The sequence below is a fragment of the Urocampus carinirostris genome, chromosome 9, assembly GCF_059441175.1.
Source record: "Urocampus carinirostris isolate Australia breed hairy pipefish chromosome 9, RoL_Ucar_1.0, whole genome shotgun sequence".
Classification (NCBI taxonomy): domain Eukaryota; kingdom Metazoa; phylum Chordata; class Actinopteri; order Syngnathiformes; family Syngnathidae; genus Urocampus; species Urocampus carinirostris.
This window is the reverse complement of record NC_142357.1, coordinates 18,033,988-18,059,021: the sequence shown is the minus strand read 5'-3', so window position 1 is coordinate 18,059,021 and position 25,034 is coordinate 18,033,988. Positions and strand designations below refer to the sequence as shown.

At 42.7% G+C, this 25,034-nt stretch overlaps 1 protein-coding gene across 1 annotated transcript; it reads left to right on the top strand.

The window, feature by feature from the left end:
* Positions 1–23,030, top strand: f9a (coagulation factor IXa). Its single transcript, XM_088344750.1, has 8 exons — positions 1–91; positions 173–342; positions 449–473; positions 3,420–3,542; positions 5,329–5,448; positions 5,524–5,666; positions 20,960–21,083; positions 22,244–23,030. Exons 1-8 carry the CDS (start codon positions 34–36, stop codon positions 22,813–22,815), a joined length of 1,335 nt encoding a protein of 444 aa, XP_088200876.1. The 5' UTR covers positions 1–33; the 3' UTR covers positions 22,816–23,030.
* Positions 23,031–25,034: the final 2,004 nt, after the last annotated feature.

Here is a 25,034-nt window from a genome sequence, read left to right as displayed (position 1 = left end):
CGCTGTGCACTTTGGAGTTTGCGTTTGTTTGTGATGGCGACCATCCTTCTGGTTTGTGCGCTCTTGACGGCCTTTCAGCTGAGTCTCGGAGGTATGTCCCCTAAAAATTGGAGGGTATGTAGAGCATTATTTCTTTTTTGTTGAACCCCTTTTGTCAAACTGGGGGCAACAGGTCCAGTGTTCCTGACGGGTAAAGTAGCCGCCGGCGTCCTGAGGCGACGTGCGAGGGCCAATTCGTCGTTTCTTGAGGAGTTGTATCAGGGCAACCTGGAAAGAGAATGTCTGGAGGAACTTTGCGACTTTGAGGAGGCTCGAGAGATCTTCGAAAATGTTGAAAAGACAGTGCGTCCTGGCCCAATATTAGTTTCATGAGTTCTTCATCATGTTCTTGTAACCATGCACTACTTGCCTTTTGAACTCACTGAGATCGGTATTGTTTTTGTTTCAGATAAAGTTCTGGGATTCCTATGCCGGTAAGGATGAAAAAAAATAAGTATTATACTGTAGAGCATAGCATTTAACACAACTATAGCATTGATACCGGGATCAGGGAAATATGCAGCTTCATTTTTATGTACTTACAAGGAACGAGTGAAGCTTACAGTGTTTTGCTTAACAGAAAAACAGTAAACAGATACAGTTACTTGATACTTCATTTAAAAAGTAATCCCGTTATCCCCAGATTTATGACACCTGCAAGTAACTATTTCAAATTACCATTCACATTGAAGCCAGTCCCTTGAAACTGCTTTGAAATATCCTTGGACTACAAGAAATACAAACCCTACAAAAAGTATGGAATCACCAGTCTTGGGAAAGCCCTCATTCAGAAATGTTAATCGGTAGAAAAAACTCAGATTACAAACATGAAACAATCGTACGGTAATTTCTAAGTGCAACATAACAATATAACACTAAAAGAAAGGAATGAAAAACGTTTTGGTGTTTAGTAAATGCTACTTTTATAGACCAAGCACAGGTGAGAAAATATGGAATCACTCCATTCTTAGAAAGAAAATATGGAATCATGAAAAACAGACAAAGAAATAACCACCAAAACATCACTAGAATTTAGTTGCACCAACTCTGGCTTAGTGGCCGAAATTAGTTTCCTCCGCAGGTTGGCTGGGTTCTCCCTTAGAGATAAGGTGAGAAGCTCAGTTATCCGGGAGGGATTCGGTGTAGAGCCACTGCTCCTCCGCGTTGAGAGGTGCCAGTTGAGGTGGCTTGGGGATCTAATAAGGATGCCTCCTGGACGCCTCCCTCGGGAGGTGTTCCGGGCATGTCCCACCGGCAGGAGGCCCCGGGGGCGACCCAGGACACGTTGGAGAGACTATGTCTCTCGGCTGGCTTAGGAACGCTTTGGATGGGCTGAAGGAGGTGGCTGGGGATAGGGACATCTAGGCTTCCCTTTTAACGCTGCTGCCCCCGCGACCCGACCTCGGATAAGCAGAAGACAATGGATGGAACTCTGGCTTTTATAACATCTTGCAGTCTCTGGGGCATGGACTTGATGAGTGACAATCAATATTCTTCATCAATCTGGTGCTAACTCTCTTTGATTGCAGTTGCCAGATAATATTTGCAGGTCGGAGCTTCGCTGTGGACAATTGTTTTCAATTTCCACCACAGGTTTTCAATTAGGTTGAGATCTTGACTATTTGCAGGTCATGGCGTGGACTAGATGCGTCTTTCTCCATAGAAAGCAGTTTTTGGTCTGTAGCGTGATGCATTGTTGTCTTGGAAAATGAGTTTCAATTAAAGAAATAAGAAAGCTGTCCAAAACATCAATGTAAACTTGTGCATTGATTGCAGATTCGACCACAGCCATCTCCCCTAGTGCCTTTGCCTGACATGCAGCCCTATATCATTAAGGCCTGGGAATTTTTATGTTCTCTTCTGGCAGTCCTATTTTCAAATCTCAATGTAACAATACCAAATAAAATTTCCAGCATCATCATCTTGTCCAATGCAGATTTGTGACTTATCACTAAAGATAACCTTCATCCCTGTCATTCACATTTCATGATTGCCTCTCCTTAGCCCATTGTAATCTTGTTCTTTTGAGTTTAAGCGTCCTATAGGCGATATTGCACAGTTCTGTCAAATACATTGACTCCAACTTCCTCCTATTTCCTCTTCATTTGTCTAGTTATGGATTTTCTGTTTTCAAGACATATTGCCTTTAGTTGTTTGTCTTGGTGCCTACATATCTTCCTTGGCCTATCAGTACGTGTGACTTTATCAACCTTCCCATGCTGTTTTACTCATCTTCGACAGAGCTGACTGTGAACAGCCCACATCTTTGGCAACTATACGAATAGTTACCTTCTCCAAGGAGTTGGTCTTTGGTCATAAGAGACTTCCTCTTGTTGGAGCTGTGATTCTTGCAATTCCACCTAGTCTAGGAGCCCTCCAAGGTGTGATAACTGCACTGTTTTAACTGCTGACTAACCAACAGGTGTGTCCTTATTTTCGACTCAAAATTCACTGATTCCATATTTTCCTATTCAGAATTGAGTGATTTCATATTTATTCCCTACACTTCCTCTATAAAAGTAACATTTACTGACCATTGCGATGTTTTTTCTTAATTTATTTTATTGTTTCTCAATGCCAATGTGTTTGTAATGACATTACAATTGTTTCATGTATGTTATCTGATTTTTTTCTACGGAATACGGCTTGCCCAAGACTGGTGATTCCATACTTTTTTCTAGGGGTTGTAAAAAACAGGGACACCAACCTGTGGAATTGGTGAACATTTCATATTTCTTGGCTTGAGCATTGCTTGCAAATGAACACTTAGCCGAGACACTCCATGTCCATTTTGTCTCTAGACTTCAAACCAATCAAAAACTTTTCAATTTATGGACACTGTCCAAAACGTTTTCTTTTTTTTTCTCCAGGCATAATTTCTTGCAAAAATAATTGTATAAATAGAATACCCAAAATTCAGCACACTTTTATCAAAAATTCTGTGCTTACTTACACCCCATTGTTTTTCAGTTGTTTTTTTTTCCTGTATAAGCCACGCCCCTCTCCCCACAACGCTGCCTAGTATTTGTTACTGGTGACACACAACTAAAAAAACAAATCTTCTGAATTCAGTGTTTTCTTTTATTGTTGTATATACGGCTTGGATGCGAGTATATGTGATAGGGAGAATATATCCATGAGGAGAAATTCAGCAACTCTATACTCAGTGCTTAACTGTATTACTTTGCTCTTTGTAGGTAAATATAGACACATCCACCCTCCCTAAACGCTTCTGGCGTATTATATGTTGTAAAACCACATTTGGGGATATTTAGGATCGAATAAGGGCGAGGGGACATTAGAAGAGGCTGTAGAAGCATATGGTCTGACCCAAGAACCTGTTTTAGGTGAATAATGGACGCTTTGTTATTGTGCCCAAGCACTCAAAGACGGTGACCAATGCACGCCCAATCCGTGCGCGCAGCAGGCAACGTGTGAAGATGGTTATGGTGATTACACATGTCATTGTCCAGAAGGCTTCATGGGAACCCACTGCGAAATTGGTAGGCAGAAAACGGGCTGGCTGGACAAAACAAATTGGCGCTTCATTCACACACTTGCTCATGAATAATTTTCTTTGTTTAATACACAAAATCTATATTTAATATCGGTCCTAAGCTGCATTTTTAATTTATGCTAATATTAAACAAAATCATATCCAAGCAGAGGTTTCAAACATGCAGCCTGGGGGCCAAATGCTGCCTGTAGGATAATAGTTTTGAGGCCCCCACCTTAACATAAAACTTTGAAAGGACATATAGTATTTAGCGCCTTTTAGAGGTAGAATTGTTTTTCATAGAAACAGTATTTAAAAAACAAGCAAAAATGCATAAACTATGATCTAAACGTGCAATTTACAACCTACTCAAAGGTCGAGAAATTTTATTTATTTCACATACCATGAGGCTCATGTAGAGGGAGCAGACATGATTGTTTGCCATTTTGCTGCTACGGGTACCCCCCCAAATTAAAAAAAAAAACATGACATGCTGGCCAAAGAATTTAAAGAAAACTGGTCACTTTGAGCCTCAATAGTCTGTATTTTTCCATGTGCTTTTTAGCCAACATTTTTGGTTGCACTACACAATACAGTGACATCTAGGGGTCATTACAATTCTAGTACGCACTGTCCCTTTCGCATAATTGCAGCCAATGCAAATTTTGGGTGTATTTACTTCTAATTGAGTAGTTGTTTGTCACACTATTTCTTAACTCTTTTTTTTTTATTTAGACATCGTTTTCTATAGCAGATTTTAGGAAATATATTTGAGGACAGTTTAATTTTTTTATCAGAGTTTTTTTTTTTTTATGGGAAACTTCATTTTGCCCAAGCTCACCCAATCCCAAGACCTGGCGGCCCCCAAGTATACTGAGTTCAAGACCCCTTACGTACTCACCAACACTACAGCTTTAAGTGTCGGATTACTTTTCACCCCTTAAAAACACTTAAGATTTTTAAATCATAACAAATAAGTATGTTTTCAAAAGCATTGTCCCTGAGTGACAATATTTTGTTTTTGTTCATTTTGTTTTTCTAAATATTTTAAAGGGATTGGGGCCATTGATCAGTGAGTATCAAACCTCTGGGCATGATTTCAGTATGATAAATCACCACTAAATGGCAGGAATGGCTTTTATCAGATAAGTCCCCACTTCCTTGTGTTGCTTCCTCTATCCAGCGATTAAAAGTGTAGAGGGTGCCCCCGAGTGACCGAATTTGTGTGATCATGTCACCTGAAACATTGGGCGCTAAAAAGATTAGTTTTCTTGCAATAAAATGTTATTCTACTAGTAAATTACTTTTGTGTTTTTGGAAAGCATTGAGTAGATATTGGAGGTATCACAAACGCAACAAAAAAAGCACCTACGATAAAGCTCTGCTTGAAATGTACCACTACACAAAAAGCCGTTTTCACAGAAGTTTATTTGGAAAAGAATATTTGAAAAATGAAAAAAAAAATGGCTGCTATCCGCACTTCCCATTCTAGTTACCTACTGGCATTGAATAAGTCAAAAAATAAAAATCATGATCAAGCAACAAATAAATCTTTAGAAATCTTGACAATGAATGCTTTTTTTTGAAGTGAGACAAAGTCTCTGTGCATGATTAAACCATAGCATCTATAGGTTTGCCACTAAAGCAGCAGATTTTATTTTCTTTTTTTACAATTCTGTAGATGGATTGTATTTTCAACATAAAAAATAGAACTGCAATAAAATTTACTGTTTTTTTGTGTCAAAATGTTGGAATGTAGGCCCTGATCTAAAAGGAATAATCTCTTCCATTAGAAATAATAAGAAGGTGCGACCTCAACAACGGAGACTGTGGACACTTTTGTCAGAAAGGCAAATGTTACTGCGCCAAAGGATACAAGCTGGAGGACGACGGAAGAAGTTGTGAACCGGAAGGTGGATCCAGCAATGATAAAATGAAATCTTTTTAAAAGTTAAAATGATCTTGTGGACCAAAATGTATCTTATCAGCCCAGTTCCCATGCGGCATGACGGCTAATATGAGAATGACTCGGTCTCTCGAACCGAATTCCAACCCCAGTGAGCCGACCCCACATCCCTTTGCCCGAATTGTAAATGGAGATGACGCCACTCCGGGAGAAATCCCCTGGCAGGTATGGACAGGAGCAAGATTGATCCACACAATGGCAGGGGACACCATAACCTGGTTGCCAGCCAGTCGCAGAGCACCCAGGAATAGGCATTCATTCATTCACATCTAGGGACAATATGGACCGGCCGATTAACCTGACATGCATGTTTTTGGACAGTGGGATGAAAACGAAGTGCCCAGGGTAAACCCACGTAAATACGGGGAGGGCATGCAAACTCCGCACAGGAAGGCTGGTAGTTGGATTTAGACCTTTGATCTCAGAACTATGCCGCGGACGCGCTAACCACTCAGCTGCCGTGCCGCCAACTAGTGATCCAATGTTGTGATTTCATAGATCACAAATAATTAGCAGTCCGGATTTTTATGCTTAATCGCAGCGATGGGCAGTGCATTTCACACCTAGGCCTTTAGTATCGCTACGTCAAAATCAGATCTCCCCTCAAGAACTATTTTATATCCATAAAATATCTACTGCAGCAAAAGCTGCAACACATATGAAACAGCGATAATAACCTTAAAATTGAAATGTTTTTTTAGGAATATGGCCACATTTCCCCTCACCAAGGAACGTTTTCTCTACGACATTATGGCGCCCAACGTGGGGCTCGAACCCACGACCCTGAGATTAAGAGTCTCATGCTCTACCGACTGAGCTAGCCGGTTATGATCTGAGAGAAACCTTCTCCTATGTGGATAAGGAAAATGGACAAAAAGCCAGCGCGACATGGGAGGGAGATGACTTTATTGATGCGTCAATGAAGATCTCGAAAAAGCTCCAGGCATAACATCGCTATTTGTACACCCCAAAAGGCGGTGCGATATCACGTATTACTTAAAGGAATTTTGTTTTTCTCGTTCAAGCCATCTCCTTGTCTCCTTATTAGGAGACAAGGAGATGGCTCCTCCAAACAGACTGACGTCAGTGCATACAGAGATCTTCGTTCCTTGCCCAGTGTATACAGGGACTCGCAGTCTATCTTCAAGCAAACTCAACTGTCTGCCAAGAACTTCCCGAACTGAGTTTTTCACTGACGTCAATAGACTTCAGTGTATGCACAAATGCAAGTCTATTTACTACAATCCCCCCTTTGGGAGGACCACCTCCCATTTAGAACAGAAATTAAAATCGAAAATGAATACAGAGTAGTGGCAAAGTATTACAAATCATAGATATCAATACACGGACAGAGTTTATGCGAATCAAAAATAAAATAAAATTCTGGCGGTCAGCCTGCTGTGATTATTCTAACTTTCATTGTTCATGTTTCAATTACAAAAACCTCCGACACTCCAAACACCTGATTTGAACATTTCAACCCATGCACCAGTCTCCCTACGCATTTTATCTTTATCCGTACATACTGGATTATACACGTAGAATAGTCGTTCAGTACATGATAAGATATATGTATATATGAACCGATAAGTGATAAAAGTGATTACAACAGTGCAAACTCCCGGTTATAGTTGTTGATATATTCCAATATATACGTGCATGATTAGATAGTGATACAGTATACATATTGGCCTTAGGCCTGATCCCCGTAAACACTTCGGAGAACGTGCTTCGCCGTATTCGTCAGCGGGTGTCGTGAAGTCAGATGTCGGAGTGGGGGATCATCCCAGCAGGCATCACGCTCAGTTTCCATGCAGCCCGAAACCCGGACGAGACGACGCATCCCGACCATCTCAGTCAGCAGCTTGCTCCCCGGCAGTGTGACATACCAACAAAAGAAACACAATCAGAAACCAACATATATTTGTAGCCGTTATACCTATCGCTATATAGTGTGTTGCGTGTTTAACAATAGTGATACTTGATATTGTATTTGGTCCAGATCATCATATGTGTCTCTTTCCGCAGATGCTCCATTATTTAAAGTAATATAGACTCACTGTTAATGTTGCCAGATAAACTTCAAGGCGTTGAATTTAGTTGAGTCATCTGCTCCTCCACACTAAGGAATAAGCTTGGGTATTCAATCACTAACTGTGCTAATTGAGCTTCTGCCACCCTAGTATTAGCAACTACTGTCATCTGTTCTCCAAAAGTCTTAAGCATTCCTCTTTTAAGAATAGGTATGGCACAGAAACACAACAAACACATAATTATTACGACAGTTAGTACAAGAATTCCCCCTTTCGCTAACAGACCACCCCAGTACCCAAATGTAGACGAGAACCAATCAAAAGAGATACTGTTCTTTTCAGTATTTACTGTCACTTCATTGCTCAACTCACGAATCTTTGACAGCGCCTTTGTGAAGCTTCCTGCTGCGGCTGTATTTAAAGGTATATAAGTACAGCATTCCTCCTTTATCATATGACACACGCCTCCTTTACTGGCCAAGAGAAAATCCAGGGCCTGACGATTCTGCCAGGCCATCCTAGATGTCTCATGTAATTGCTCTCCTATTGCACTAAAGGCCTCGTTAGTGTAATTAATAAAACGTTGTTGGTTGTAATAAATGTAATTAATCCATTCTGCGTTCTTATTCGGAGTTATCCAGATAAATATCGATTCTAATCCAGACTTAATTTCATTCCTAGCTTTAAATTCCTCTGGAATTCCTCTCGGTTGTCCGATGGCATCTAGATATACTCGTCCATCCGGAAGATATGCTCTCTTTACTCTGGCTTCCCTAGAAACTCTTAGTAGCTCATAAACCCCTTTATACATTATATGGACCGGTACTTTCATTCTCACAAGTGTACACAATCCTGCCCAATTTCGTGGAAGCTTGCTCCTTAAATAGTCACCTCCACACATCCAGTAACTGTCTGCTATTGCGACTGATTGATCCCTCAAATAACGTATGTCTGGAATTGTCATTGTTACGTTTTCGCATGTCTGATCTTGCTCACCCGGATTTTCAAACCATACTGGTTTATCTGGAAATAAAGGATACATATTTGCGTGTGGAAACCAGGATATAACCCAAGTTGTCTTACACTTCACCGTCGTGTTTCCTACCTCGTGTCCATCTATGCCCTTGTAGCTATATCCACCACTTGCATAACATTCATACTCAGCAGTTCTATCTACCCGATATCTTTTTGGAGGGACTTTGTGGTCCGTTGATCGTTGAAATTCTCTAAACATCCTATACCTAATTTTGTCAGGTGTCCCCGATAGCCTTGGATAATAATGTCCACCTTTTGCACCAGAAATAAATCTACATTCTATCGTACACATTGGCAGCGGAACTGGCTTAACTATAACTATTTGTGAAGCAAATCTTGGGTCTTTGCAAATCCGTCGCTGCTCCTCTGCACACGTCTTCATATTATGTTTTTCTGGAATTACAATTAAAACGCCTGGTGGTGCTGTCGAGCATGCTATGCATTCTTCATCTGTCATGACTCTCGCAGTATACCATAACCATCTATACCATGTGTTGTACTTCGCGGTTTCCCACCCAAGTTCGTCCGTTGGGTTAAAACTTTTTGGCCTATAGTCACTCATGACTAGGCGACTGTCCTGACTGCCAACTCCACCATCCGCACAATAGTCTTCGTAGGCCATACTTTTTTGAGGATTAACTTCAATTGGCTTACCCACTGTATCATTTTGAGTCTCTACTTCAATTGGTCGTTTTATTGTAGGAGTCACGGTTACCCCCTCGTTTAAATGTGATTGCTCTGGCCGTTTACCCTCTGTAACGTTTTCCTGTATTTTGCGAACTACTAGTGTACTCATTTTCGGCCGTTGGCGTGTTGTAACCTCACCCTTTGGTGTTGTTGCCTCGGGTGTAGATTTCTCTGATTTTGGGTGTGTTGTTACCGTCGGTATCATCTCTTTAGGTGCTGGAGTGACCCACAAACTAGACCACCAGCTGTTAAAGCTTGGCTTGTTATCCGTTACGTTAGTCTGTACTGTTGCTAACATATCTGGTTTTCGGTATACAGTCGGCACTTCGGTTGGTTCCACGTCTCTCTTTTGTCGGATTAATCCCATCGTACTCGGGATTTTAGTACTTCCAATATGCTTTCTATTACGAATTGTACTTTCCAAATTTTCAATTGTTTCAGCATGTTGTATAGTAGTGTCACACTTAACCGGGCCGCTGTCTCTTTGATGGGTCATGGTCTGCAACTGCATCGCCGCTGTCGGGATTTCCGGCTGCACTTCTGGATCCGCAATTTCCATTCGCCGCTGCGATTTCTCGAGCTCTGCTCCTAGTAACAACCATATTAGACAATTTATTATCACACACAGCTTTGTCATCCACATTTTGTTTTCCTAATTTAACGTTACTGCCCTGTTGATCTTGCTTGGTCTCGTCGACGGTGGCAGCGCGAGCCTTGGTACAGTGGTTTAGATGGTACCAGGTTGAGCTGCCCTCGACCTGGACAGCGGTCGGCGTTGCCCTTACGACGGTGTACGGTCCCTCACGCCTCGGTTGGTTCCACTTTCGTCGAAACACCTTGATGTACACGAGATCTCCTGGGACCACCGTCCTCTCGAATGGTTGTTCGACCTTGGACTCTTGCCTCTTCACCTGCAGGTAGATGGCCTTCTGGATAGCCGTCAATTGTCTCATATAGTCTCTCAGTTCAGTTTGTAGTTGCTCAAGCGGCGGCCCTTTATAGGGACCTCTCAAATGCGGCGCTGGCATTGGTCTGCCTGTTAGCATTTCATGCGGTGTTAAATGTGTGATCCGATGAGTTTGCATACGATAACTCATCAACGCCAATGGTAGCGCATCTACCCAGTTTAGCTTAGTACTTGCACAGATCTTGTTTATCTTTGATTTTAATGTGCCATTTACTCTTTCCACCATTCCTTGACTTTGTGGGTGATACACCGCACCCAACCGTTGTTTAATGCGTAGTTTTTGTAAGATGCCCTTTACGACTTTTTGAACAAATGCCGCACCGTTATCCGAGCTTATTTCTGACGGTATGCCAAATCGCGGAATAACTTCTCTAATCACAAACTTAATTACTGTTTCCGCACCTAGATCTTTTGATGGCACTGCTTCCACCCAACGACTAAACCGGTCGATCACGACGAGCATATATCGTTTTCCTTGGACTGTCTTTATCATGTCTACATAATCAATTACTAAATGCTTAAATGGTCCCTGTGGGACTGGCACAAAGCCAATCGGTGCCCGTACACACTTCCTGATGTTTCTTTCAGCACAGATTTCGCACTGGTTGAGCACTTCGTCTACCGTGGCCTGCAAATACGGAGACCAGTAACCTTGTTTTTTCAGCTTCTTCACAACTTCTCCCCTTGCACAATGGTCGATCGTGTGCACGTCTGATATCAACATAGTCAGCAGTGACACTGGAGCAATAATCAGTCCTTCATGCGATCTCCAAAGTCCCTTATCATCACAGGTAGCACCCCTTTCTCTCCACAGTGTCTTTTCGCTCAGGCTCGCTTCGCCTTGAATCAGGATTATATCGTCTGGCGTTGCCATTGGTTCTAGTGAAACCATAGGAGCGAGGACAGCAACTTTGCTTTTTGACACTTCTTTGGCTGCCTCATCCGCTGCATTGTTCCCACGTATCACTGCATCATCTCCTCTTCTGTATGCCTGGCACTTGATGATGGCCAATTTCGATGGTAACATCATAGCAGACATTAGTTCCGTAATTTGTTGATTATGATGAATTGGGCTCCCATCTGATTTTTTAAATCCTCTCTGCTTCCAAACGGTTCCAAAATGATGGCAAACTCCATGCGCATATGCCGAGTCGGTGTATATGTTTGCAGTTTTTCCTCTTGCTAGCTTACACGCTTCTGTCAAGGCTTTTAGTTCTGCACACTGAGCCGAACATGGCTGTTCACATTTCTCTGCTTTCTGCGTCACATATTGCTCAGCTTCTTGCCTGACAACTGCGTACCCAGCATGATTTCCCCGGTAATCTCGGAAGCATGATCCATCAACGAAATACGTCAGGTTTGCACCCAGTAGCGGAATGGACTCCAAATCCGGTCGCAACCTGGTGTACTTCATTGTGTCCGCAACGCATTCGTGTGCTTCACCCTCAAATTCAAACGGTATGGTGTTAGCTGGATTTGTTGTATTACATCTTTTCAATGTAATGTCCGGATACGTCAACAGTGGCATGAACTGTAGACATCTGGCCTGAGTGACAACAAACTTGCCTTGATTTATTAGTCCTGAAATCTTGTGATGGGTGTAAATTATCACTGGATAGCCCATAGTTACTGTTGTGGCCTTCTCATATGCATAATGAACTGCAGCCAAGCCTTGGTAACATGGCGGCCATCCTTGCACCACATTGTCAAGTTTGGTGCTGTAGTAGGCAATTGGCTGTTTTTGTCTGCCACTGCACGTCTCTTGCATTAACACAGCTGAAGCATACATATTGTGTCGATTCGCTACGTACAGCAGAAATGGTCTTGTGTAGTCCGGTGTTGCCAGAGAAGGCGCTCGTTGCATTTCTTGTTTGATATTTTCGAAAGCATCCATTGCAGTGTCTGTCCATTGCAATTTTGCTCGTAGCATCGTCGTTCCTGCTTCTTTCATCAAGTCCCTCAATGGGTTGGTCTTCCATGCGTAGTCCTCAATCCACTCGGAACTGAATCCCGTCATTCCAAGGAAGGTCATCATTTGTCCGACCGTTTGAGGTTTCGGAGCTTTGCTGACTCCCTCGAGCTGCTCTGGTGTCATTGCAATGCTCCCTTGTGAAATGAGTCTTCCCAGATATTCCACTCGCGGCTGACAGTATTGTAGTTTGGCTTCTGAAGCCTTGTGTCCTGTTTCAGCCAGTCTTTGTAGGACTCTGATCGAGTCTCTATGACATTCTTCGAGCGTTGCTGAGCAGATTAGCAGGTCGTCAACATATTGTATCAGTGTACTCTCGATGTCTTGGCCTTCCAGGTCATTACGCAGTACTTGGTTGAACATATGAGGACTATGCTTGAAACCCTGTGGCAACCGTGTGTAACTGTATTGTTTCCTTCGGTATGTGAATGCAAAGAGATACCATGAGTCTTCAGATAACGGAATGCTGAAGAATGCTGAACAAAGATCAATTACTGTGAAGTACTTTGCGTTTGGAGGCACATTTGTGAGGATAGTACTTGGATTTGGAACTTCAGCTGCCCAATCTTGGACAACTTCATTTACCGCTCTCAAATCATGTACCAATCTATATTTAGACTTGTCCGATTTGAGAACTGGAAAAATCGGAGTGTTGCATGGACTTTGCATCTCAATTAGTACTCCAGCCTTGAGCAGTCCGTCGATCGTCTTTTGTATCCCTGCTTCCGCTTCCGGCTTCAGCGGATATTGCGGTCGAAACGGCAATTTCGTTCCCCGTTTCAGTTGTATTTCAGCTGGATTTGCTGATTTCACCAATCCCACATCGGTGTCATGATTTGACCACACCTCCTTCGGAACATGGTTCAGCATTTCTTGTCTCAATACGTCCTCTTGTTTTTCTTCATCTTGAACAGCTTGTGTCGCCTCTGGTATGGTAACCACCCAAGGTTTCGCATCCATTTTCATTTCACATGGTATTTTCACCATACCATCTTCGTCTGAGATTGTCATTTCCGAATCTTCAGTCTCAATCCATCTCACGCTCTTTGCTGCTTTCACCATGGGACCTAGGTCTTTAGATTTGAATCCTTTGTTGACTAGTAATGCAATATGTGGTTCCGATTCCGGCACTCCGAACCACTGCGACGTGAAGTCATTTGGTTTGATGTTCAGAGCTGCACCCTGATGGCCAATCAGGAGGCAGTCGACCAAAACTTCTACTGTGATGTTCTTTGTCTGTTTGTCCCATATTTCCTCGTAGACCATACTGCAGGACGAGTCATAATACATAGTGCAATGATACTCCGTCGTTGGTTTGAATGCCTCTGGTAGCTGTATTTTGATGACAGGTTCCCATACTTCCATAATTTTATTTACAGGTTCTTGTAGATTTCCCAACCAATAGACCTTTGCGCCTTTGCTTTGTTGTAGCATTTGATTCTTGAGTCCTATCCTGTCCAGATACACCCCGTCAGGAGTGCACCACAATTTGACTCCAAGCTTACACAAAGCGTCTCTTCCCAGCAAATTTACTGGCGTTTCTTCTGACACAAGAATGGGTATCATAATTTCACCCTCTTCAGTAGAGATTTTCACTGGGTCTGTCATTGGAATGGTTTGTTTTGATCCCGAGAATCCTATTGTTCTTATGAATTTGCCGGACATGGGGAGGTTCGAGGCATACTCTGAACTTATGCAGGTATATGTAGCTCCGGTGTCAACTAGCATTGGGATTTTGTTGCCTTCAATTTTGACCTGGATTATTGGTTCCCTGCCACTTTCCCCTGCATGAATTGTGAATTGGGCCTCCCCCACAGGATTCTCTGGGCCCCCCTAATGCCAATATCTTGGACCTGAACCTGGAGATCCTCTTCCTTGTCTTGACGGGCCCCCCTTTGCTCCTCTCCATCCCCCTGGACCGGCTGCTGAACAGTTTCTTGCAAAGTGACCAGGACCCTGACATTTCCAGCACACGAGCACTTGGCCTGTGGGCGCGTGCCCGTTCCTTCTTGGGGCACCTCGACCCCATGCAGGCATCTGGCCCTGTACTGCTCCGTAGGGTTGCCGGCCAAATGGCTGTTGCTGATAAACATTAACAACCGGAAGTGGTTGCTGGGTTGATGGAGCGATAGGCGGCGCCGTCACGCTTGCCTGGATGGTTTGGTCCAGTACAGGTGCTTGAGTCTTCAGTTTAACTTTATTCTGCAGGTCAGAGAGCTGCATCTGAGTGAGTTTCCGTTGTTCAGCTTTTTCTAAGTCCTGCTGTCTTTGCTGATCCTTTCTGAATCTCTCAATGGCGTGGACAACATGGTCACGGAACTCCCTGTATGGCATTGAGGTTAACCCTACGGCATCTTCCAGCTTACTCTGAACTTGTATTGGCAGGGCTCCAATGACTGCATTGCGAAACAGAGTCGAAAGTATAGGGCTGTTCTCCACTTCTTCCTCTGTCTCCTGTTTCCATCGTTTGAGCTGTCTGCCGATGTATGAAGCTGGATTCTCAGTTTCGCCGAGAGTCTCACCTTTTAATGCCTTTGGATCAATCTTGGCAGGGTATTCATCCCGTAATGCTTTCCACACCACTGCACGGTAGGCGTTAAATTCAGTTCCATCCGCCATCACATCGATCATCCATCCATTGTTGCTATGGCGCAAAATATTCTGCATCGTTGAGGCACCTACACATTGTGCCAATACTGACTTGATATCGCCGATGGCTAGCAGCTTGCCAATAGTCTCTTCTTCAAACCGTCGAATCCACTTCCCAGCACCTTCATGTATGTCTGGCAATCGGGAAATCAGACCCGTGAGGTCGAGCGTCTGCCAAGGGATGTACTGACCTTTGTTTCCCTTGATTAGAATTGGAAACTGACCAGGGTCTGTATACCTCTCTGGCGGCCGGATATTAGGCCTATATCTTAGGTCGTAATTTCCAGTCGCAACCATTGACGGTCCAGGTCTTTCACCGTCCTCCCTTGCCTCAGCTCTTGAGTGAAGATTGTCTATTTCTTCTTCCAATTCTCTGATGGTAGCTCGGACCGCACGCTGTTGTTCTTGTTCCATGTTCTGGCTTGTTTGACGGACACCTCCGGTTCCCATGTCGACCCAAAAAGATTCACCTGACTTTCCCTTGACCGTTTCATTTCTTTCCGCATAGCAGTCGAGCGGTTCCCTGCATTCCACTGTGTCGGACTTTCTCTCCGTGCTACAATGCTTTGGGATAGGAGGATGTTGAGGACTTGTTGGTGCGTTCCCTAAGTTTTTTGTTGGCAATTTCATCTCGTCTCCTTCTCCATCATACTTGAAATCCCCATTTATTTTCATTGTTCCGACCAAAGTTGGATACAACCCAGCTGATCCAGTTGTCTTTTCAGCATTCAATGATTTATCTTTTAGTCGAATCAGTCCTTCCCTAATTTTCTCTCTGTAATGCGCACCTTCAGTCTTAAACAGCTTCAAAATCTCCTTTTCTGTGTTCCTCTTCTCCTGTCGTTTCTTGTTATTTTTTCCAGATTTGTAGTCCATAATCCTGACTTCCATGACATCACAAGAGTATGTATCGAACGTACCACCTTTCGGCCATGCAGGTTGAAGATCCTTCGTCCTCTTCTCCCACTTTTGTGACACCTTTTCAATCTGCTCGGCCTTGTCCGGATGGCGCAATCCCAAAAGCTTCACTGGCACAAGAATGTTCATAATTATTCAATTAATGTCACTGACCTTGCTTTTGCAAACTTAGGCTGATTTGGACGCGTGTCCTGATTTTTCCGAACGAGGGCGCTGTTCAGGCTCAGAATGGGCGGGGGGGGCCTCTTCTGCTCGCACGTCTGCTTCTGCTCAGACACAAACAGTTCATTCCAGCTCAACCCCTTTCATGAATATTCATCTTAGGGCGGACCCAGCTCCTCCCACTCGAGTGGCCCTCTTCGCACACGAATCTTCAACTTCAAAGCGTCAGAGTGTTCAACGGAAACAGATCTCAAATTCACAGCCACACGTAGACGGAGCGCTCAATGAGTCTTTCACCTTAATTTATATCCCAGTACCGTAAGTTTTTCATATCTATCTCATACACCAATCGCGCAGTACTCTTATTTCCTGTTCTCACGCACTAATAAGCCCATTCTGCGCTCTTAAGTTCCCCTATCACCACTACGTCCTCGCGGGCGAGGAAAAGTAATCACTCCACTCTTCATTTATCTTTCCAAGACCCCCTCCGTAAGTCAAACAACTCAAACATAACGTTACACAAAGTAAAGGACAGAAAGACGGGGGAAAGACGGTGGTGGGGTGGGGGGTGATCGGAGCGCGTGCTCAACTCACACACGAGAATAACCCACAAAAAGCAAGACACTAACGCACATACAAGACCGTAAAATGTAAAAGAACACACCTGTTAGCGCAAGCCTGACTCATGTCACACACACATTCTTTGTATCGCTTGTTCTATGCGAATATATCTTAATAATACAACATCTGATTAACTGCTCATTTTTCTAACGCCGGTATAACCTCTCAGATTCTAGAAAATTGCGAGTTACTATGCACCACACTTCTTTTTAAGCGTACCTTGCACGGCAGCCTCACAAATCCTAAATCGACTAGGGAAACACATAAAACATGCCCCGTATTAACCATATATAGATCGTCTACTCTCGAACTGACACCTCAGCAAATGACGACGTCTCATCACCGCTATTACACAGATCTCAAGACAATCATAAATATACAAATACCGACGCCGCTGCAACCTCTTATCCAGGTTAAATTAGTCTTTTTCCGTTTTCAAGCAGCCTATGTCCCAAAACAAACAGGACTCTCTGAGCTCAGAACTCCCGTCGGACATAAAAATCACAACTCAGTCTATTTATCTCATCCGTCCGAACTTGGGCCTGACTATAGACGGAATTCACGTGCACGAATTTTCATAATTTAGCTCCCACGCCGCCGGCTCCCAGTCTCACACGAGCAAACCGAAATAAGAGAGGAAAAAAACTTCTCTTACCTCGACTGCTCATCCGAGACGGACCACTTTTCCTGTGCCAAAACCACGTTTTAGGGCGCCATAATGTCGTAGAGAAAACGTAGGTTATGATCTGAGAGAAACCTTCTCCTATGTGGATAAGGAAAATGGACAAAAAGCCAGCGCGACATGGGAGGGAGATGACTTTATTGATGCGTCAATGAAGATCTCGAAAAAGCTCCAGGCATAACATCGCTATTTGTACACCCCAAAAGGCGGTCCGATATCACGTATTACTTAAAGGAATTTTGTTTTTCTCGTTCAAGCCATCTCCTTGTCTCCTTATTAGGAGACAAGGAGATGGCTCCTCCAAACAGACTGACGTCAGTGCATACAGAGATCTTCGTTCCTTGCCCAGTGTATACAGGGACTCGCAGTCTATCTTCAAGCAAACTCAACTGTCTGCCAAGAACTTCCCGAACTGAGTTTTTCACTGACGTCAATAGACTTCAGTGTATGCACAAATGCAAGTCTATTTACTACAATATTTCCATCTTTCTTTGGTCAAGACGATTTCGATTACTCTATCATACAGATTATCCATGCGTTTCAGTTACATAATTTTCTATTGCCATTGAAGCTAAAGCCATAGGTCAAGCCTGTCATATTTCTGGCATACGTATTTGTTCAATTTAGGTCTGAAAATGTCAATGTTTGACAAAAGTAGTGGACACAAGGATATTTTTCTTTACCTTTTTGTTTTGATACTTCTGTTACAGCTCCCCCAGCCAATCATAGTTCGTAAAACCGCTGATGTTTAACTTGGCCTTCTAGAAGGCCTTGGCTCCGCCAACTCAAAATCTGTTTGAACCAACAGCTTTATTGACACTTATTTAAATCCTCATGGCCTGCAGAACTGACTGCGAAGGCCACTGGGTAGATTTCCAACCCAGGAAACAAGTAATGGCTAATATCTGATTGATAACATGACTAAATATGAAAGCACACATCTGGAAGCAGCGCAAACAACGGAAACGCAATGGACCGAAGCTGTCAGAACATTCGGCATTATCTAATAAGTATGCATAGACAAAATGTAGTAACATCCCATGTTTTAAATATTTCCTAGGCCAGCAAAGAAGACTTTGCACAAACCTGAAGGCCCACCATTGCTTAACCAGAAGCGCAGATTCAAGTCTCCCTTGGTTTTTATTTTCATCTGTAAGTCTTTGCAGAATTCCTCAGTGTTTTTTTTAAAAAACAAGATTGGGTAGATTGAGAAATGAAATTGTGAGAGAAAGAGCTGGGTTAGTAGTGGAACTGAGCAAGTGTGTGGATAAGAGAGTACTCAGTTGGTTTGGACACATGGAGAGGATGGATGAGGAGCGAGTGTTGAAGAGGATCTACAGAGCAGAAGTAAATGGAAGGAGACCAAGTGGAAGGCCGTGATTGACGTGGATGGATGGTGTTATGAGTGCACTGTAGGAAAGAGGTCTAAATATAGTGGGAGCTAGAGCTCTTATTGGTGATAGGTATGGGTGGAGAGGTGTTGTGAAAGGATAGTGAGATGATTAGACATGTTCAAAGGGATAGGCAGGGCACCTGTATGATGCGGCAGGGGTAAACCAGTGAAAGCTGTCCGGCTGTCATGCTGTTGAACAGAAGAGTATGTTGAGTCACCCTGACCCGAGGACATGACCGCTTTATTGTGTCCCGTTTCTTCTGGAGGGACGAAAGCATGACCAACTTGGGTGCTGAGGTGCTTAACTTGTTTGGGTGTTTGGGCATTTGGGTTGGCCATGGTCCAAAAATCTTTGTGTGTGTTTTGTGCTACTTTCTCCCTTTTTTAATTTTCTTTGTTTTTGTATGTGTTTGTCTCGCTGTCGGTCACCCCTCTCGAGGGATATGACCAGGGTGGATAGATAGAAATAGGTAAAACGCGCTAACCTGTAAAACAGCACCATGCTTTTTTATAAGTTTATTCTGCTAATGAGATTGCATAGCATGCTAGTTCGTTATTTCGACTAATATGTGCTGTTCGCATAATTGCCACTATCGGCTAATAATGCCGCTGTTCTTTGATTTAATTTCCTTCCGGGGAAGGCAGGTAATATATTAATGAAACATATTTAGATTTTATGCAAAAAGTTTTACTCTTTTCTCACATAATGCATGTTTTTGAATTCGGGTATACCTTTAACAGTAAAATAGGAAAATGGCAAAAAGTCAAGTCAAGTCATGTTTATTTGAATAGCACAAGGAGTCTCAAAGGGCTCCACAGACCACAGACTATTATTACACCATCCCCTGATCTAAAACCTACACGAGGGAAAGGAAAAACTCAAAAACCTCAACATGAGAAAAATTAAGAAACCTTGAGAAAGGATCGCACATGAGGTAATCCCCCTTCCAGGCTGCAACAGATATTGCAATAACAAATAATACACAGATAAGGTCCACGTGAAATATAGGTCATTCATGTCAGTTATAACATCCATTGTACAATATTTTGATAAAATAGTCGGAAAGTGCAAATATGTCAACAACACAATCTAAAAAAGCTTTAACAGTATAAAACCTAAATTACAACAACTGTTACAGAGCAAAAAGTTAAGAGAGTCAAACCCCCAAAATAAGCGCTGGAATGAAAAAACCCTTTTGACCCTGTTGTCAAAGAGACAACGGATTAACAGGTTTTTGTTCAGAAACAGCAACATGTGTACATTTTTGGTTGCAGCTCGTTGCTCTCAGTGGGGTGAATTTTTTTCCATGCGTTTACGTAAATTTGCCACAGTTGCGGCCAACTTTACCACAAAATGACATCTGGCGTTGTCCTTTTCTGCTGTTGAAAGACAAAAAAAAAAAAGTCCGCACAACACTACGTTTCAGTTTTTCCTCTGTCATATTTAGCTTCTGGTAGGTGTGGGCACAGGGCAGCACGGCAGCGCAGTGGTTAGTGCATGTGCGGCACGGTTCATGTCTTGGGAACCTCCTGCGTGGGTTTAAATCCAGCTCCAGACTTCCTGTGCGGAGTTTGTATGTTCTCCCCGTGTTTGCGTGGGTTTCCTCGCGGCACTGCGGTTTCCTCCCACATTCCAAAAACATGCATTTCAGGTGAATTGGTCGGTCCAAATTGTCCCTGGGTGTAAATGAGCGAGTGAGTTGTCTGTCCCCATGTGCCCTGCGATTGGCTGGCAACCAGTTCAGGGTGTCCCCTGCCCACTGCCCGATGATTGCTGGGATGGGCTCCAGCACCCCCGCGACCCTACTGAGGATAAGCGGTGTAGCTAATGAGATGAGGTGTGGGCACATAGATTTAGGCTTCTCTTCTGCCTTGCAGCAAACCAGGTAGAGAAAGGTGCTAAAAGTATGCCTGTCAGTCACACAAACAGCCATGGACTCTGTGCTAGGTGAGAGAGAGGATTGCCACAATAGGTGTACATATAGAAGTGTCACTTTGAGGATATTGTGGTAGGGATGAAGAATTGATCCCAGGACTATGGTATCGATCCAGTACGTTCCTAATATCGATAATATCGATATTCCGATAGATCTTCTCCCACTTAGTGGGGTCACAGCCCCACTGTCCATGGAAAAACTACGCCCTTGCAACTTAGACACACTTTTCACAAATTATGACATAAATTTGCTATTCTGGCCCCTTTGAGAGTGTTTTATCTATCGTGTGGCCCCTGAGCTAAAATAAGTTTGACAACCCTACTGCGATGTAGGCATAGCTTTTGTTAAACTGTGAGTCATGGTTTTTGCTATTAACCAGTTGTTTGATTTTTCTTCTCCACAAAGGCTGCATTGGTATACCGAGAAACTGGGAAAGTGTTCTGCGGGGGCTCTGTTCTAAGCAATCAATGGATCTTAACGGCGGCTCATTGTAAAGCCTTGGCGCAAGGGCCCTTCTTTGTGAGACTAGGTATGACAAACTTCTTCTAGAATTGCCTCACTGTAAAGTGTATACCAGGGGTGGCGAACAAGTTTGACACAAAGAGACGAAATTTTTATTTGTTATTAACTCTGATGGATTCAAGTGTGTTTTAAGAGGGAAAAAAATGAACATGAAACGAGGCAAAGAGCCAGAGTATATAGAAAATATGATGAGGCAAAGAGCCGCATTCTTATTGGCCAAGAGCCGCATGCGGCTCTAGAGCTGCGTGTTCGCCACCCCTGGTATTTACCGTCTCTGTGTTGTCCAGTTGATGGTATATACCAGGGGTCAGGAACTTTTTTGACCCAAAGAGCCATAAAAGCAAAAAATGTTTTAAAAAGAAATTGAGGGAGCCACATCATATATTTTCAGACAAAATTGAAAAAAACTGCCAAACACGCTCTCTAGACAAAAGCTAATTCTTCAGCACATTTTATTTCACTGTGTGTCATTTAATGATTTAATCAAATGTATGAAATGATAACAATGCCAAATCCTGTGTCCCAAATCAATGTAAATATGCCATTTACAATTTGTCTTCCACCTTCAGTTAAGAGTGTTGAGGCAATTTTTTCCATGAAATTTGTTCTTTATAATGGTTTCAAAACAATGTGCATGCAAAGTTCTTTTGTAAAAATGTCACAAATTACTGCAAACGATAAGCATATCGTTATATTGACTTTCAGTGTAGACTGCACTGAGCGAGAGAGAGATAGAGAGAATGACGTGCCTTACGCTGTATGCAGGGATCCGCCTACCTGTACTGCTCACCCAATCAAAGTTGTTTGCCAGCGTTTTTTTTTGTCAGTTTAAATTGTATTTTATCGAACTTCTGCATTAAGTTGCTTCGGCTTTATATGGACCAAAATCAGGATGAAATCACTTGACTTTGGAACGCCACAGAGAGATGTGCAATAGTTACATTTTATTTCGGAGCCATACGTACTCATGAAAAGAGCCTTATATGGCTCCCGAGCCATATGTTCCCTTCCCCTGGTATATACAGTATGAATAATATATACACTCTATTTTGTTGTCAATTTTGTGTGAACTCAATGTAACTCAAAAAGTATGCCCACCCGTGCTCCAGCTAGATATGGAACTTACGATTTACCAGACCTCTGTTGTCATCGCTTGGTTTTATACAGGCGAGTACGACGTTAAAGAAAACGATTACACAGAGCAAAATGTGCAAATCTCCCAGACCATCATGCACCCGTCCTACAACATTTCTGTCAGCCAGTTAGATCATGATATCGCACTGCTCTACCTGAAAAGACCCATCAACTTCTCCCAGGATGTGCGTCCCATCTGCATCGGGCCCCGAGCCTTCACTGAAGACCTGCTTAAACGAGCCTCCCCCGGTACTGTCAGCGGCTGGGGAAGGACGCGCTACCTGGGTTTTATGTCCAGAACCCTGAAAAAAGTGGAGGTTCCCTACATTACTCGGGCCGATTGCAAGTTCAACAGCGATGAAACTATCACTCACTCTATGTTCTGTGCCGGTTTTACCGACCGGAGCAAAGATGCGTGCAAGGGCGACAGCGGGGGCCCCCATGCAAACTATGTCCACAACACCTGGTTCCTGACGGGGATCGTAAGCTGGGGCGAGAAGTGCGGCAAAGAAGGCAAGTACGGGGTTTATACCCGTGTGTCCATGTATAACGACTGGATCAACAACGTGACGGGCGGCGTGGTGAGCATGGGTCAAGACATCTAAAGATAATCATGCAGCGAAACGTCCATTGAGTTACACTCGGCAGCTGTAGGTGGTTTGATCAACTCTTCTGCAAAGAAGAATTTGAGACGAGAGTACAGATCTTGACAACGGCAGATGGATACAATCACTAACTGGAAGGTTGCTGTAAGAGCTTGGTAATTTGATTCAGTTATACTGTATCCAACACACGTTTTAATAAAATAGACAAAAAGCAATTGGACAACCGTCTGTTCTCAAAAATATATGGTTTGAGGATTTCTGAAGTAAAATCCACAAAAAGAACGTAGACAATCGATTAAACTATTTTCCAGGCAACAGCAGTGGTCCCCAACCTCTTCTTTACTACGGACCGGTTTAATATCTGGCAATATTCTTGAGGCCCAACCCAATAATAACATGTACTTTTATCTATCTCTCTATCTAAATTAATCTAATTGCTCTATAAATCCTAATTCGTGTGTGCAGATGTGTTTGTTTGTGACTTATTGGCTCCGAAATGGCTCAACTGGTTTTCCAGAAAGTTTAAAAAGTTGTACTTTAGTCCTCCGTGAGTGTTTTTACCTAGGTTCTGTTTCAAAGGATCCCCAATAAATACCCGATTCGTGCCCACTTCACCCGGACACTAGCTCCGGTGACCGTCAAGTAAACTGAGTTTGAGACCCGTGATGTAGAGCTCCCGTCTCTGTGGCATACAAACCAGTCAATTTCCATGCCGAAGCTATACTGCTCTTTTGAGGCCATCCATGAAATTTTTGGGGGAAAGTGTTTCTTTTTGTGCGTGTGTGCATTGATCGCTGTAAAGTAGACGTCACAGGAAATACTAACATATGAAAAAAGTCTGACTTTAAGGTCTTAGTGTAAAGTACAGTAAAATAGAAAATAATCGATTGCTTGGATAACTTCTAAATTTGAAATTCTCCAAATTCTCTTAATTGGAGTTTTAATGGTAATATTTACCAAATTTCCAAAAATGTTCTTCAAAGGGACAGTGAGTAATTATTTCTGTTTCTCCCAGTGTTAAAAACAAAACTAATTAATTAAAAAAAACAATATAGATCTAAATAATTAGCAAAATACATGAACTAAAAACTAAACCCACAATTTCTACAAATACTCAGAGGTCGAGAAACTACCAAGTATTTTACATAACATGAGCATCAACTAAATTGATCTAATATAACTATCCGTCATCTTGTTGCTACTGGTACCCCAAAACCTGCAAAAAGCTGTGTGTGGTGGGCGGGGGCAGGGGTAAACTAGAAGTACAATTGTGGTTTTTGGTCACTTTGAATCCTGGTAGTTTGTAATCTTCCTGGTGCTTTTTTGAATTCGTTTTCAGTTGCACTTCACCATACAGCAACAATTAGTGATCAAATAATACACATTGCCTCTTTAAATACCTTTTAAAAACAACTTATCAACACTTTAATATTTTACCAATAAAAAATGCCATTTCAATTGATCTTGACCATGAAAGAACGGTTGATTATTTTCATGATGGTCAAAACATAAACTTGCTGACGTCTATCTTAACATTTTTACAAATTAAACAGTAAAAAGTGTATGATTTTGTCATGTTGCCTTTTATACTTTACATTGTCAGGTCAAGTCACATTTATTTGCATAGCCCTTAATCACAAGATGTCTAAAAGGACTTCAGAGGTTACAATTACACCATCCCCTAATCTAAAACCAAAATGTGGCAAAGGAAAAACTGAAAACCTCAACATGAGGAAAATAAGAAACCTTGAGAAGGAGCCTCACAAGTTGTTATCCCTGTTCCTGTGTTAGAAGGCTGTAATAGATTTTGAATTGGGTAACAATACACAAAACATGGCTAACATCAAGAAGAAAAACATAGGCAATATGGAAGAAAAAAGCAAAACAAGTCCAGGACAGCAACAAAGCCTTGACATGAAAAGTTTTCGGAAAAGTCCATGACAGCAACAACGGAGATTCCCATCTCAGCTGGCTGGTCTTTGCATGATTCAGGTCCAGGCGCTGGTCCGCTGATTCATCTCGAGATGTCCTTTTCCCTTATTTCAGAACCAGCCAAAGACCAGAAAGGACAGGAAAAGAAAAGTATGATGTAGTAGGCATCAATCATAAGCTATAGCAGAGAAGTGTGTCATAGGTCTTGATTTAAAAACGTACACAGAAGTTGCAGACTATGAGCCAGTGCAAGTTAGCCACTATAGGAGTGATATGGGCAAACCTTT

Bases quoted from the DNA above. Each gene is read 5' to 3' on its own strand.
- f9a (XM_088344750.1), top strand. From the start codon at position 34: ATGGCGACCATCCTTCTGGTTTGTGCGCTCTTGACGGCCTTTCAGCTG. The intron at 343-448 runs GTGCGTCCTGGC...TTTTTGTTTCAG, and splicing joins TCGAAAATGTTGAAAAGACA to ATAAAGTTCTGGGATTCCTA. The intron at 474-3,419 runs GTAAGGATGAAA...ATTGTGCCCAAG, and splicing joins GTTCTGGGATTCCTATGCCG to CACTCAAAGACGGTGACCAA.